Raw genomic sequence first — 17,121 nt, forward strand, 5'->3', positions numbered from 1 at the left:
GGTGCTCGTGTACGTGCGCGTCCGCGAATCGGTTCCCGTGGCACGCATCGCCATTCGGACACCGGACCAAAAACGATGACCTGCCCTGGCGACGACCGTCGCGCACCGTTCCCGTGTTCCGCGATGCTTCGGCGCTGCCGCGTTACAACGACCGTAGCGGGGCCGACGACGGTTACGCGGCACCGCGCGTCAAACACTTAACATCCAATTTGTTATTCGATTTGATTCCGTCGAATCAGCTGGATATGACCCCCTCTACGGGTTCGGATAGCGGTTAAATTGGTGCGCGCATGATAGGTGCCCGCGGCGTCGCGATTGCCACCTTTTAAAACGCTTTAAGCACCGCCGCAGTCGCAAATTATATTCGCGCCGATCCGTGCACCGATTGATTGCGCGCGCGCTCCGAGTGTTGCTGGGCGCCTCCATCCTGAGTAGCGATGGCCGATTTCGCTTCGGTGATGCAAAAAGTGGACGGGCCGCAGCAGCCGCAACAGCCGGACAACGCCGGGCGGACGGTGGTGGACCAGCAGCAGCAGCAAAACCTGAAGCTGTACAAGTCCCGGTGGATAATACTGTTCGTGTACATGGTGTACTCGATGGCCAACGCGGTGCACTGGATACAGTACAGCATCATATCCAACATCACCGTAAAGTTCTACGGCGTGTCCAACTTCGCCATAGACACCACGTCCACCATATACATGATCGTGTACGTGCCGCTGGTCATACCGGCGTCGTGGGTGCTCGACCGATTGGTTAGTGGTTTCCGTCGTACCGCTACACACGGCCCACACCGCGTACGAAGGCTATGCACGTTAGCTCGTGATGCCCAAGACGATTTCGACGCGAAACGGGTTTCGCCCAGATCGAAACATAAGCGCTTATCGCAAATAGGTATCCTTAGACCGTTAGTTATAATGGTGGTACACGTCCCCGTGATACCTGTGACCGAGTGGATGAGATATGATGAAAAAGGTGGGTAGGCCATAACCCAGATTACGGAACAACAAGGATTGTCTAGCTGTTTACTTGAGTGCAGGACATGCCAACAGTTAACATGATGTTTCCCGTTCGTCTGTACGTTAATTTACACGGTTTATATGAACCCCTTTCCGATAGATATGCTTATATAGATGGGACAGGTGAGTGCTATTCAAATTTGGTTTTACTGCAGTTCAATATCACCGAACAACATCGTGTTCAATATAATTTTACATCACACTTTTCGAAGTTTAATTGAACTTTTACAAATTCGATTTCGCTTTATTATACCAAAAAAAAACATTCTGGCAGTCGGTGTACTATATATATATATATATATACGAGTACAAGAGAAACCTTCGTTGCACATGTACACCCACCACCAAAACGTCGGTATGCGTCCAACGAAAGCAACACTTGTTCTTTTGGTATTTTACCAAGACAGGAAATTTAACACTTACCTTTCCCCATAGGCGGACATTTGGTTGAATTTTTTTTTTGGGGGGGGGGGCTATAATAATTCAATGTAAAATAACCCACAGAGGCTTCCCCCCATACCCCCTTCTCGTGCACAAATAAGACTTATTAATATTAAAAATATAGATATATTTAAATTGTATTAAAAAATAACACATATAAATAACATATATTTAAAAATAATTAATATTTTATTTTAATGACAAATATCTATTTTTATCAGCAAAGATATTCAAAATATCATCGCTTTTTATATTTTTCAATAAATCATTTTCAATATATAGTATTAAAAAATCACTGGACCTTAGTATTTATTTTTTTCATTACACTGAAACTTCTTTCGTAAGTACCTAGCCGAATTATTGTTATTCTAATTGGTATTGTTAATGCTATTGTAAATAGTTTTTTTATTATTTCTTATTTTAAGATTTTCAAAAAAAAACAACAGATAATTATAAAAACAACGAATAATATTTGTAACAAGGTTTCGATTTTGGGGGGGGGGACTATTACAATATTTTGGGGCTAAGCCCCCCAAGCCCTCTATTGTCCGCTTATGCCCTTCCTTTACTCTCGCCACAAACATATTGAACAGATCATGTATTTTAAAGAAGTTCACATTTTTTTAATGTATAGGAATAATAATCAAAATTAGTCTTATACAAGTATTTGTTTTAAATTTGTACACTGAGAAATGTACTGCTAGTTATTGGGTCAGGATTGCTCATGCGGGAATGTATCGAATATAAATTAATTTTGTTCCTCGTACCTATTGTACATTAGAACACTTGATGGGGGTTAATGTAAATAAATACAAGTTGAACCCATTTTTTTCCTTTTACCTGGTGTTCATTTTTCCACTCGTTGCCCGTAGGTGGTATTTATATTTTGTCCCGAAAAACGACATCCAATTTGAGTCGTAATAACATATTTAAAAAGTATATGTTTATCAGTGTTTACCAAACATGAAAAATAAATTACACGAAAAATTATTTCATCATTTTACACTATAAAATTATCGAATCATGTAGTACTTGGGTTCTCCAGAATATCGTCGATTGTTACTAAAATAAATATAACTTAGTGGTAGTTGACTTTAGGGCACCGAAATCCATGTTATGTAAGGCAGTTGCGCTATAAGCTGCTGATGTAATCCCACTTATTGATCACAATTTTGTTGGTTTCATACTATTTCTTCAACGAGTTTACGAGAAAAGGTGAGATTGCTCTAAGACTTCAAAACTATTGCATTACCAGTAAGCAAACATCCGAAAAGCTTCCTATCTCCTTGATCTATTCCGGTTCTGTTCTGGAGTTCGTATACCAAATTGAACGTGCCGATTAAACGCTTCCAAAAAATATGTTGTGTCAACGCAGTGTGATCATATACGTGGCCATAATATATTTTATGTATTCTCACTATTTCGTCAAAGATCCATCGTACTCGTGGTATACAAGAATTTATCACTGAACTTGTATAGTGTTATAACCCACATAACTTGTAAAAAATCCATTTCGAACAGCTTAATCGTTTATTAATCGGATATACTTTCGCGTTAGGTTTAACTGTACATATAGTGTGTCTCAAAAAAAACACAGGATTTAAGTATTTTAAAAAAAACATAGCAAATATATCATTCTTTTCAGAAGAAGTTAAGGTTTAACAGTAAAAAACAATATCGGGCATATGACCCACCCCTCCTTACTATCCCTACAGGTGATTATTCTTTCCATAAAATTTATCATCACTTGATCACACATTGCCCCATCAAGTTCGATGAGGACACAACGAATTTCTTGCTTAAGTAACAAGGCACTTCGAACTTTGTTCTGGTAAACTCATGACTTAAAGTATCCCCATAAGAAAAAAATTACACGGTTTCAAGTCGCAAGATCGAAATGGGTAGATTTGATCTCTACGCAACGAGATTAGTTCAGGAACTTCTCACGCAGCAGAGTGATTGTTTTTCTGAAGTGTGACAAGTTGAAACCAAACATTTTTGATATTCATTTGGTCCAAATAAAGCCAAAGAAAATTACTGAAGTCAGTAGGTATTCTTATATGGTCACAACAAAACGGCGCAACTTGTTACACTTCCAGAGAAACAATCCCTCTGCTGTGTGGGAAGTTCCTAGAGAGACAAATCTCATTGCGTGGCCAAAACTATCTACCAAGATTTTGTGACTTGACGCCGTGTAATTTTTTTTCTTATAGGAATATCCGAAGTCATTAGTTTACCATAACAAAGTTCGAAATATCTTGGAATTTAAGCAAGAAATTCTTCGTGTCTTCAACGAGCTCGATGTTCAGGCAATGTATTATTCGGTGATGGTAAATTTTATGGAAATTATAATCGCCTGTAGGGCCAATAGGGAGGGTCACATGCCCAATTATTGTTTTTCACTGTTAAACCTTAACTTCTCATGAAAAAAATGATATATTTGTTATGTTTTTTTAAAAGCAATAAATTTAATTTCTAGCAGATTTAAATCCTGCGTTCTTTTTGAAACACCTTTTATGTAAATGATTATACACGATGTGAAGTACGGCAAAAGGATAATAACGGTTCTTTGCGAACCAATCGGTACGACAATATTGTTAATAATCATAGTAAAAGGGCGATTACTAATTGTATTTATTCATTTTATCTCACGTCTACATTTCTGCGTATTAGTTTCATTCAGTAAAATCTTTTTTTTTCACAAACTCAATGTCCAAATTGTAAAATGTTGGCCGAAAATTAAATCAAACGAAAACACGTGATGTTTAAGTTGTGGAACACGATTAAATTTATGAAATATGCAATTGCTTTATATTTACTCTCAATGAAATTAATATAGTACATACCTACTTATTTTTATGTCACAAGAAGTTGATTAAAACATCGTAAATAGAGCTATTACGTCATTTATGGATGAGTTATTAATTTTCAAAGATTTTATAGAGAATTATTGACGAAATAACTTGTTAGGTATATTTCATTTGAGTTTATTTTCACTAAAATAATATTCCAATAATAATATTCATCATATTCCAATAAGGTTTAACTAAGGTTTAGATTTATAAATAATTATTACATTAATAGTATAGCAAGTATAAAGTTTATAATATTTCGTGTATGAAATAATGTACGTCACATATTTTTATTACATTGAGTTTTACATTATGAAATTTCGACATACAATAATTTATTTTATTATGCTACCTACAGGTTTGGTAGAACATGAACAGTGCATAATTATACAACTAAAATGGTTTGAACAATCAAAACGGTTTTATCGATAACTATAGAAATCAATAAACACATCATATTTGTATATCATATTATATCAAAATTACCCTTATATGAATTATAATAATATGTTTTAGGGTCTTAAAGTAACCATGGTAATAGGCGCTGCTGGCACATGTCTGGGTGCATGGTTAAAGGTATTTTCGGCTGTGCCAGGTCGATTTCTAATAACGTTGCTAGGACAAGGTCTGGTGGCATGCTCTCAAGCATTCATCTTGAGTTTACCATCAAGGTTAGCCGCGGTATGGTTTGGATCTACTGAAGTCTCCACAGCATGTTCCTTAGGAGTTTTTGGCAATCAGGTTAGCCTATAATAATATATAATACCTATGATTGTTTATAAGTATGAAATATTATACATGTAAAAATTTAGTAAAACATTTTTGTAATTCCTCCATAAAACGTGATAATAGGTAGGTAGGTAATTGTAGTACCACTCGAGCTAGTACAATATACTTAGTAACTAAACAAATAAAATTATAAATAAAATACAAAACTGGTAGTTTAAGTTATAAATTATTACCTATATCACTAATAGTTTTCATTAATTATATTATACACTGCCTATTGTATATAAAAATAATGAAAAATACTTCATTAATTATAATTTTCTATATTTTTTACTTATTGATATTATTAAGTTTTCTTATATTATATAATAGATAAAATATCGTAAATACAGTACTTTTTTTTTCATTCAATAATTTTCATGTATTTTAAAATGCACAGTTATTTATTCCATTTATGAATCGATTCCCCAGTTTTAATTATGAAAAGCTATAATAATTTTAAAATCATTGTACTCTATTATGTTATAAATTATATCTTTCGATATTTTTGAAATTTTAGAACTAAACTCTAAAATTAACAGCTTTTTTAAATAAATAAATGCTATAATATTATTGCATTTTGATTTCTATTTCCTAACCCATGTTCCTTAATAGAAAAATTGTGAAAAACTAATCAATAATTTGATATGCAATAATAATAATTAGTAAATGGCAAATTAATAAACAAAAAAAATCGTACTTAATATTTTAATATTATTAGTGTTAATAAGTTTAGTAATAGTTATACTAAAATAATTATTCGTTCAGCTCTATAACAAAAAAAAAAAAAAAACAAAAAAATACTAGCTTGTCCAATTCATCAGCTTGACAAGTAATAAAAAAATAATTTATTTCATTTAGATCCTTAAAAAAGGAATGATTAAATTTTTATATTAATAAAAACAACATCCTTGAAACCTTTTAAATAAATAATATGTTTTGTCGAAAAAATGTAATTGTTTTGATTGTTTTGATTTAAGAAATCACAGATATTAAAGTTTGCTTTTCATCACAACAATAACCATAATATGTCAGAATATATAAGGTATTTAAAAAACACAATTGAGTAGGCACTCAATTGACTACCACTTTTAATAAAAAATATGTTAATATGTCACGTTTCAAAAATAGAGAATACCTAGTTCTTACATTTATTATAATAATTATTAACTTATTAATTAATAATAATATATTATTAAATTTAATGTACAATTGATATACTTTATATTGTGTCAACTGTCGAACTTCAAAAAAATTTTAAAAAACAAATTCCTACGATTACAATTACACATTACACATTACAAAGTAATTATTCTGCTGAATTTTATACATTTTAATTACTATACCTAAAGTATTATTATTTTTTAAACCAACGGGGTATCGATAATTAACATAATATATCAAATACTATTATGGCTGCGAATAAAATAAATAGTTTGTTATTTTATAGTTAAAAACGTAAACCAACCTACTACAAGTTGAAAAAAAAAAAGCTTCCGACATAAATACATATTTTATATTATTGTGAATCTTTGATATATCTATATAAGAAAAATAACATCCTGTTTATCTAAGTTTGTAAGAATTAAATCAATTTTAAATTTAAAATATATATCTAACGCACGTTATTTCCTCAACTTTACTATATTATCTTCCGTTGTATTATGTAGTACTATTTCCATAAAAGAACCTTTGACAGGATGCTACCAATATTCATAATTTATGTTAACGACAATGCCCTCGTAACGATAACATTGTATGATACCAGGTTAAATTAGGTTCATTTATATCAAGTCATAGATAGGGGGACAACATTTATAGAAAAAAAAAGTCCCTAGCAACTATAAATATATTATAGGGATTGTAGGCTTCCAACGTTATCCGTAACAGTCATTGGTAATTGAGCATAAAGTAAAAAGCAATACATTTGTAATTAATGTATGTTTAGTTGCGTATACTTAGACTTAGGCGTGTTTAGGGATGAGTGGAGTAGGGAAATAAAATAATATTATTTTTATGTGTTGAGTAAATAATAATAACCCAAACATATAATTTAATATTGTATTTGTTTATACGTAATAGTTATAGTATTACGTTTGGCTGTTTGATAAAAATATTGAAATTTGACGACCATTCACAGTGGTTCAGAACTTAAAAAAGCGAGACAAAATTGTGTGATTTTTTTTTTTAAAAATAAATAATGTTTTTTAGAAAATTTCAGCTTTATTCGAAATAATAATATTAAACAATTAAATATATTGTTATTATTATTCTAACTCCATTGCGGCAGCTACTCCTTGACCATCAAGATCTTCGTATTCTTTTTCTTCATTTCCAATATTTCCATCATAATTTTCTTTCATTAATTGTTTTATTAAAATTATTTATGGCTATATGGCTATCAACTACAACTTTTTGATCGTCGTCATTAAATTTCTGTTTATTCTCTGACTGTCCAGATTACCCATCACGTTTATTTATGTATTAAAATATAATTTTGGTTTTCTAAAATTAAGTTTGTGGAATTATCAATCGATAAAAATATACAAAATGCAGTATGGCTTGAATAAGGCTTGAAATCATTGGTCGAATTGGGAAAAATTAAGTAAAGGAGCTCAGTCCAACGATTTAAAAACTGCGTTCCACGTGCGGAATTGTTTAACACAGACACGTGGGGGTTTTATCTATAACCATGCTGCGTACTCACTAGTCGATCGAACGTTATTTCGGCTAACATAAGTTGGGTACTGATAAGTGATAATACTAGCGGAGCTCAACGTAATAATAAACGAATATCAAAACTATTTTTGATATTATAAATCATAATATTCGTTATAAAATTGACGTAAATTGAAATTCACAATTTAATATAAATTATTTAGGACATAAGTTATGATGAAGATGGTCCCCCCCTATTCCAGTGAAAAAATATAATTACAGTACGCAAAAAAAAAAATAGTAGAGGAGCTGTGCTACCTACGAGCATTGCTTGAAATTCTTCTTCTTCTTTGAAATTCAGCTATTTATACTATTATTTACGGAATAACATAAAGTCTTAGCTTCTAAAATTCTATTATTCGTCGAATAAATATTAGCATTCTTTAGTTTTGAATTTAATCTAATAATGTATTGCGATGTAGTGGCAAATTAATAAAATAATATTACTGGAAAAAGTAAATTCATTTACACAGTGACGGTGCTAGAGTTTGCGAGATCCTGGGCAAAATAAATGTTGGGTCTTATAATTTATATTAATAAAATATTTTAAGTTTAGTTAAATCAGAATCACGGGGCCTTAATTATAATTTAAAGCGCAGGGCCCTGATCAACTGCCCCTATTGCTCACTCCTTCGCGCCGTCCCTGCATCTACACATAAAAAACTTTTTAAATATTTGTCCTTCTAAATTTGGTTTTAGTGCTCACTTTAGAAAACTTAGTTGTCGGATGCCCTACGTTCGAGCACATACTATTCGAATAAAAAACGGAAACCTCAAAATTCTTATCTAATCAAAAGCCGTAAATATTTCTAACGTTTTTAAAATTAATTTTGAAAAACTTATACTGATTTTCAAAGTTCAAATTATTTTCCTTTCTATAAAAATTGATGTCTTTAAGTTTATTTTTAACAAACTTAAGATAGTATCAATATTAAAATTATTTTTGGATTTCAATTCTAAGATTTAGGCATACAAATGTTTACAAAGAAGTATGTGTAACATACTACGAACGGCTAAAATAAAAAAATAAATACTGAAATTATAGAAAAAATACTTAGGTTATACATAAATATTGAACAAAAACTTAATTTTGAAAAAAAAGTTGCAAGTAATTGCAACTAGAAATTACTGAGTTAGAACTAATTTTATAATAATATGTAATTAAATTTGTAACGCTATACTAGGCTACTTTTTTTAAAACTCATTATACATTTTAACATTTTAATTTTTAATAAAAATTACTTGAGTGTATTAAAACAATTTATTTATAGTAAATATATCATTAAAATGTGGGCACTTATTTTTTTCTTAAAGCTTACCTATAGGTTTTATTGATTTACCAAATATAATTGTGAAAACTAAGAAAACGTTCTAACTGAACATGAACAACAAATTAGTACAAGTATACGAAAAATTTATTATCTTATTAAATTTAGCACTCAATGATAATATATTTTGTTGAAGAGCAGTACTAAAGAGTAGATTCCTATGCGTTGTTAAAATAAGTAATTTATTAGTATATTGACGCCCCAGTTTAAAATTCAACGACTTAGGAAAAATGTATTCATTATATATATATATATATATATATATATATATATATATACATGAATGTATTATGTAATCATAAATTAACCATTATTCTCGGAAGATTATTTAAATCACAGGTTCCCAAAGTGGTTTATATCGACCCCCTGGGGTCGATTCGGATCTGTAAAGGGTCTATGTCAAAAAAATTGGGGGTGCATCATGTGTAAATAGGGGTTCACGAGAGTTATAAGTCAAAAATGTGTGTCGTCATTTTTACGAAAAATATGTGTGCTAGAAGAACTTACAAGAAGAACTGATCGGAATAAGTACTATGATGAACTTAAGGTACAATTTAGATACTGCTGTATCACCAGTTCTGGCTTTAGACATACCTATTACTTTTCCTGCTTTATGGAGAATCGCAAGAAAGTTTTTGATTGATTTTCCGTCATCATACTACGCGAAAAAAGATTCCAGCACAATTGTCAATCTTCTTATAAAAAAAAAGAAATAGATTGGAAATTACTGTTAGAGGAGATTTGAGGTTAAACCTGACTAATTTGAAGCGAAATATTGAAAATGTACTATCAAAGCATTAGACTTATCCTTCCCATTAAAGATACATTTTTTTAACACCAATCTTGTTTTTTTTTATTCTATGTTATTATATTTAATTTGCATTTTTTATCTTATTAATTACTAAAAAATTGATTTTAATATTTTCTTTATTATAGAAATAAAGGTCTTATTAAAAATAACACGTTTTTTTATTTAAAAAAAAAGCATTCCATTATAAAGCTTATTCAGGTGAGCAGTTCCATCTAAGTTATGAAAAACACTTGATGAGTTTGTGAGCATTTAATTTTAGGGGTCTACGAAAATGGAAAAAATTGGCACGTGATCTACGGAGAAAAAAATTTGGGAACCTCTGATTTAAATATTATCTTTACGTCTCAAAAACGTTATTACTAAAGGCGTTTTATAATATTAGAGCTTTAAAATCATTTATCACCAATAAATGTTTTTTTTTTTTTTAATTATTACAGTTTTTAACTGAGGTGTCAATATTATAATAACATCAAGAATCATAATGGTATAGAAAGTATAAGGTAAGTTATATTTTACACTCAAATTAGTAAGAAAATACATGTACATAATTCGAGAAAAAAAAGCTAACAAAAAGAGTATTTATACAAAAAAATAAAAGTAAAAATTACAACACTCATCCCTAACCAGACCCTAATTACGTCACTGCTTCTTATATTAATATAAGATGTGAATAACATATCAATCTTCATTCAATAATTCAAATAATTCAATGAACTATCAAAGTGTGATTTAATGTAGTATATTACCTCAATTCTAATACTAAAGACTTGAACTTCCAATATTCAATGTATATTATTGGAATTTATATTAAATCAATACCATACTTTTGTATATTTAATATCTTTTAAAAATTAATTTAATTATATTTTTCAAATAATCTCGGTTTAAAAAGAAATAATTATAACATCTTAAATTAAAATCTTGTTTTTTTCAATAACATAGGATTGATGAAATAACCAAATAATAACAATAACTATGTGTTATCAAATCGTTCAACTTATCTTAACCGACTTTAGCACCACTTAGTAGAAATAAATAAACATATTTAATGTACGTTAATGTGAACAATAGTTCATCATAATTATTACATTTTTTCAGGTCTTCCCAATTTAATTTTGAGTCTTTACATTATAAATTTATAAGTGTAAAACTTAATACGCTGAGCCAGAGTAAAGTGTTGATTTTAAAATCAATAGTAGTTTTAACAAATGAGTTTTTTTTTTTTTTTATTAGAGATAAAAATTGATTTAATTCGTAACATGATGATAACAATGCATACAACTTACGAGTTAAATCCTATTCAACCAAAAAAATTTAATTAAAATCATATTTCTTTATTTCCCTATTCAAAATCTATAAAAAATAAAATGCATACAGATACGTACCTATCGGTTTAAAAAGTACCTACGTTAATTATTGAAGAGTTGTTTTTATTGTTTAGTTGAAATAATTACACCTGATACGGACATTATGCTATATGTCTATGTTTATCCATTAATAAATTTAACATACTTAAAACTATGGCAGAGAGTTATTACTGTACAAGCAATTATATAATAATTACATTAGCAAATATTTTTAATTTTATCAATAACAAACATTAAATTACATAAAACATATTATTTGTATTTATTTATGAAAATTATAAATATGTTGTATACTTAAATGTATTACTTAATAGTATGTTTTCTTAATATAGATGCACGAATCATTTTATTTATATTTATTTAAAACACATTCAATCAACCAATGGATTTTCCAGAAAATATGAATTTTGAATGATTAATGAAAATAATTTTCCGTTGAATATGGATTCGAATTTATAATATATTTACAATATTATTATTAATTTCTCATCAGATCGATATTAAACTATAATATATAAATATATCATAATAAAATTTAATATTTAATGAGTTGTCATTTTTCAGCTAGGAGCAGCACTTGGGTTTTTAATACCACCAATGATTGTACACGATAGTGATAACCTAGAAGACATAGGAAATGATTTATGGAAAATGTTTGTTTCCTTTGCTATTGTGAACACCGTAGTATTCTTTTTGGTTGCTTGGTGTAAGTATCCACAGAAACTTAAAATTCGTCAAAAAAAAAAAAAAATATATATAAAATAACAGTTATAAAATATTTAAACATATATACTCATTTCATTTTATATAATGAACTGTTAGTTTAAGTTGTTGATGAACTATTCAAATATAAAATAGTTTGTGATTTATTTTACATTTACTATGAGTTTAACAATATTATAGCTATACAAGCCGAACCGTTAATGGCACCAAGTTATGCCCAAGTAGTACAAAGGAAAAAAAGAGATGATCCAGAAATATTAAAAGACGTATTCATGAGCTCAGTCAATGAGTTGCTAAAAAACAACGGTTACATTTTATTGTTGATATCTTACGGTATTAACGTAGGCGCCTTTTTTGCTATATCGACGCTGCTTAATCAATTTATTTTGCTCTACTTTCCGGTATGTAAACCAAAATCAAAAAATATAATACAAATACATTGACTATTTTGATTCAGGGCCACGAAGAAGACGTTGGACGAATTGGTCTTACATTAGTATTATGTGGCTTAGGAGGTTCGATTATTTGTGGTTACATTCTGGATAAAACACATCTATATAAGTAAGTTACACTTATTATTTATATTAGCAAATATAAATATGAGTTTCTAATGTTATAAGACTTATAAGTTCCCAATTTATAGAAATTATTAGATGATCGTTAACCAACGGTTTATTTCTGTACCTTGGAAGAATGACAGTCTACATAACCACTTCACTGGAACGTGATTTAACTTATTAAATTCATGGTCAGAATATTATAAAATAGACTATCTATAATTACTGAATTACATGTGGAATAAACATGTAAACACCATAAACAATAATTGTACTCCAATCAACAGATGAATTTTAATTTTCATCTAATATTTTATTATCGCTAGTCCAAAGTCTGTAATATGTACACACATTCATTTTTACAAGGTCAAGATCAAAATTCCACGTGATTGAAGTTTTGCGGTAATAATATAAATACCAAATTACACAAGTCACAAGTTGTCTTTAAAAGACATTAACCTGATACTTTTAATACATTTCAGTCATGTGTACTTAATTAAAATCAATAATACATAAATCTTAAGAACATTGTTATAAGTAAATGAGTAGAAACTAATAGAACCTATAGATATTGACTATCGCTAAACCTGATCACAACCAATTATTATTTTTATTATTATTAAATATAATGAACTAATAAAATATCACTACATTTAAAATAATAATAAATTCCATTATAAATATTGAAACTTTTAAAAATTAATATGAAAAATAAATTATGATATTAGTAATCATTATAATAAATAATAAAACGAATGCAATTTTAATTGTAAACCTAAACATTACTTGAATGCAAAAATATTTTAATATAAGCAACGAGGTTGATAATAAACTCAATAGATTAAGTACAAACTTCAGTTAAGTTTTAAAACATGATACATTATTATTCGTATTTATAACGCGAACGAATTATAATATGTAAGAATACGTCATGTTACGTGTACGATTTACATTGAATACTTGTATGTTCTTTTCAATAATTTTAACGTGTAACACTTAAACTACAACATACTAAATCATATTTATCCTTTTGAATACCTACCATACCTCACTAATACGAGCACATTATCACTTCACCAGTGTTAAAAAACAGATAAAGTATACAATGTATAATATACATGTTGAAATGTTTTATTTATTTCTCGTGTAGACTTTTTCACAGACAAGCATTATAAATTGCTCGACATTTTTTTTCATAAAAAAAAAATCCAGAAAATAGTAAATAGAGATAATCTCTTAAATCAGTGGCAAGTTACCTTGTATATATCGTATACGTTTTCTAGAATTGAAATATATTTTAACGAACATACTTCTGAATACTAATACGAACCAGCTTAATTCAATATATAAATTACCATATAATATTGTATACTCGTTAGTTAATTTCAAAAATCATTATAAGGATTAGTTGAAAAGATAACCCTCCAGAAAAGTATTAGGATAATTTGGAAATTCAGTTACCATCTCCCTCACCTGGTCTGCGAGTTCTGTAATAACGACCAACGGTAACATTCGAATAATCCAATATTTTTCCACGCAGAGAAACAACACTCGTGGTATACGGCAGCACGTTGATCTCGATGCTGATCTACACGTTCAGCTTGTCGAACGGCCAGTCCATCTGGATCATATATATTACGGCTTCGTTGCTGGGGTGAGTTTGGAACGCACAGAGCGCGCTCTCGCAAACCATAGCGAATAATGAATGCATAGCATTATGAAACCGTTTTCCCCTGTGCACGTATAGGTTGTTCATGACAGGGTACCTGCCGGTGGGCTATGAGCTGGCCATAGAGCTGACATATCCGATCCCTGAGGGCACATCCAGCGGACTCCTGAACGGTGGCACGCAACTGATCGGCTTCATACTGACGTCTATCTACAGCTGGGTGTTCAGCACGATGGGTGACCTGCCAGCCAACATGATGATCGTCGGACTGTTGATATTTGGCTTCGTGTTGACCATATTCATACCGACCAACCTGAAGAGACAAACTGCCCACAAGGCGATCGACGACAAACATAATTTGGGACTTGGACTCTGAAACGGTATATATATATATATATATATTATATGTATATATATATAATATACAGATAATACATATATAATATACACAAAATACACGCGCATACGCATAGGTATATTGAACATTGTAAATGCGTCCATAGCCCGGCAGCTGAGTATATCGTGTATGATTTTCAATATTGTATACGATTTTTTTCTTTCTCTCTATCCTCTTGTCATCGGATTCCTTTACTGATGTATTTTATATTTTATAAATATATATATATATTTTTTTTTTTTATTAATTTTTTTCCCTAGTTCAGTTAATAACATTGTGTATATATTATATATTATATTATTATAAAATGTACACATATAAACGATGAATTTACGGATAATATAAAAGCCATCACGGTGGTCTCTACGAAATTCGTCGACTTTATCATGATAATTTATCATGTGGGAAACGTTCTGTATACAAAGCCACGAAATAATGTTCAGGCTCTTTGCCCCATCATTGAAGGCATACATAGGTACTTGTGGATAAACGTATCCATAACATTATTTTCGGTCACTCCATTATCCCTTCTTTCTCTTCGTTGCCCGACTAGAATATATGTATACCTTATCCTGCATACAGTTGAATCAAACAAAAATAGTATTACCAATCCACATTCTTTTCATCGTTTTTATTTTGATAATCTACGAACCGGTTTTCAATAACTCGGGAGGCTGGATAAGCGTTATTAAAAACGTTGCATCAGTACATCGAAAAGTATTTGATTTTTTTCAAAAACAGGTATAATATAATATGTATAGATGTATATTGAATATTTTAGTAAACCCAAACTCTACATCTTATACCAACACAGCGATAGTATGAGACTTTGGAGAATTTACGACTATAACACAAGACCATATGTGCATGCTAGTGTGCACTAGACCTTCCCACTGTCCTTATGTAAACTTAACATGCATCATACATATATGTATATGCAGTATGCATATGATTATACATCACTAAATAATCCGCTTGTTACGATGATACTCTAATCTTTTCAAAACCGACTGTTTTTATTTTAAGTTATAACAAATGCAGGAAATATTTCCAAGAATGTGTTTACATACAACATCTAAATGTATTTTTTATTATATAATATAATGAAACTAATCCACTAATTCCAAACATTTTGGATTTCAAAAGAGAAATAGAAAAATAATTATATTTTACTTGTGCCTAATTGAAATACATTTTGCTCATCAAAACTCTTAACACTTAAAACATTAAATCGATTACGTAGTTAACACACATGCACCAATAAATATTTTGAATCAAAGTGTGATAAATAAATAAAAATATATGAATCAATAGCTTATTTAATTGTACAATGTACCTTGCAAAGTAATTAAAAATACATTGCACAGTACTAATATAAAAATAATACCAAATATTTTTTGTATAGAATATTTGTTAACCAAACCGTTATAAGTGTAATAAATATTTAAATAGATGAATGTAAAACTCAAATACATTATTAATGAATTCAGACGCCTTTACACTATATCGTGTTAATCCTAAAATTATCGTTTCGTGTTAAAATGAATCGTTTTTATTGGTTATTTTGTTTGGTTTTAAAATTTTAATTTTAAGTTTGTTTTTTTTTGTATTGTTATTTATAATTTATTATATTTGTAATAATATTTTATTTTATTTTTATTGTTATGACGACATTATAGGAAATATTACGTCATTATATTCGCAAACTTACTAGGCAGCCCTATTTTTCATAAAAATTCATACTACACATTTTTAATGTACATTGATATAATAGTGAGCCCCCCCTCTACTCCTCCATATGATTGTAATTTAGTACAATGTCAGTAATAATTTTTAGTAAATTCTTTTTTATTAATAAGATTGCAAATTATAATTAGGTAACTTATACCTTTTGTTTGGTATAAATTTGAAAACTATTTACAAATTATTTATTTTAATGTGGGATGTATAATTTAAAATTTAATAGGTAGTTACCTATACATAAGTCCTCATCAACTGTCAGCTTAAACTGGGTCCTGAAAAAACACCTCTATGGTAGTCTTATTTATTACTACTTAGTAGGTACACACTAGTAGTGCATACTTTGAATTTCAGACTACATACTTAGTGTCAGGGTTCATTTAAAAAAGGGGGCTGCTACTAGGTACCATTTTATCGAGATAACACAATTAATTTTAAATTCAACCAATACAACATTTTTTATAGGAAACAAAAATAAATAAATAAAAACGTAAAATTGACAAAATATGTTTAAAGAACTCGGTTACTTGGAAATTAAAATATATATCTATTATATTTACATATAAGATTTGAGAAAAACTTGGATTTTTTAAATTTATATTTCGTATATGCTAATATTCAAATACCTTGATAATTCAAAATATTCAGATTTTCAGATCTGTATTTTATATTTTTATAAACCAACAAAACCTATTATTCAACTTAATTAATATTTATCATGAAATCACTTT

General features: G+C 29.4%; 1 protein-coding gene across 1 annotated transcript; it reads left to right on the plus strand.

Annotated features, from left to right (window-relative positions):
* The first annotated feature begins 283 nt into the window (after positions 1 to 283).
* LOC112686286 (feline leukemia virus subgroup C receptor-related protein 2-like) lies at positions 284 to 14,893 on the plus strand. Its single transcript, XM_025558497.1, has 7 exons — positions 284 to 755; positions 4,829 to 5,053; positions 11,869 to 12,010; positions 12,208 to 12,428; positions 12,485 to 12,588; positions 14,125 to 14,238; positions 14,332 to 14,893. Exons 1-7 carry the CDS (start codon positions 438 to 440, stop codon positions 14,627 to 14,629), a joined length of 1,422 nt encoding a protein of 473 aa, XP_025414282.1. The 5' UTR covers positions 284 to 437; the 3' UTR covers positions 14,630 to 14,893.
* Positions 14,894 to 17,121: the final 2,228 nt, after the last annotated feature.

Source organism: Sipha flava, unplaced genomic scaffold (genome assembly GCF_003268045.1).
Source record: "Sipha flava isolate LNK unplaced genomic scaffold, YSA_version1 303_pilon_pilon, whole genome shotgun sequence".
NCBI classification, from domain to species: Eukaryota; Metazoa; Arthropoda; class Insecta; order Hemiptera; family Aphididae; genus Sipha; species Sipha flava.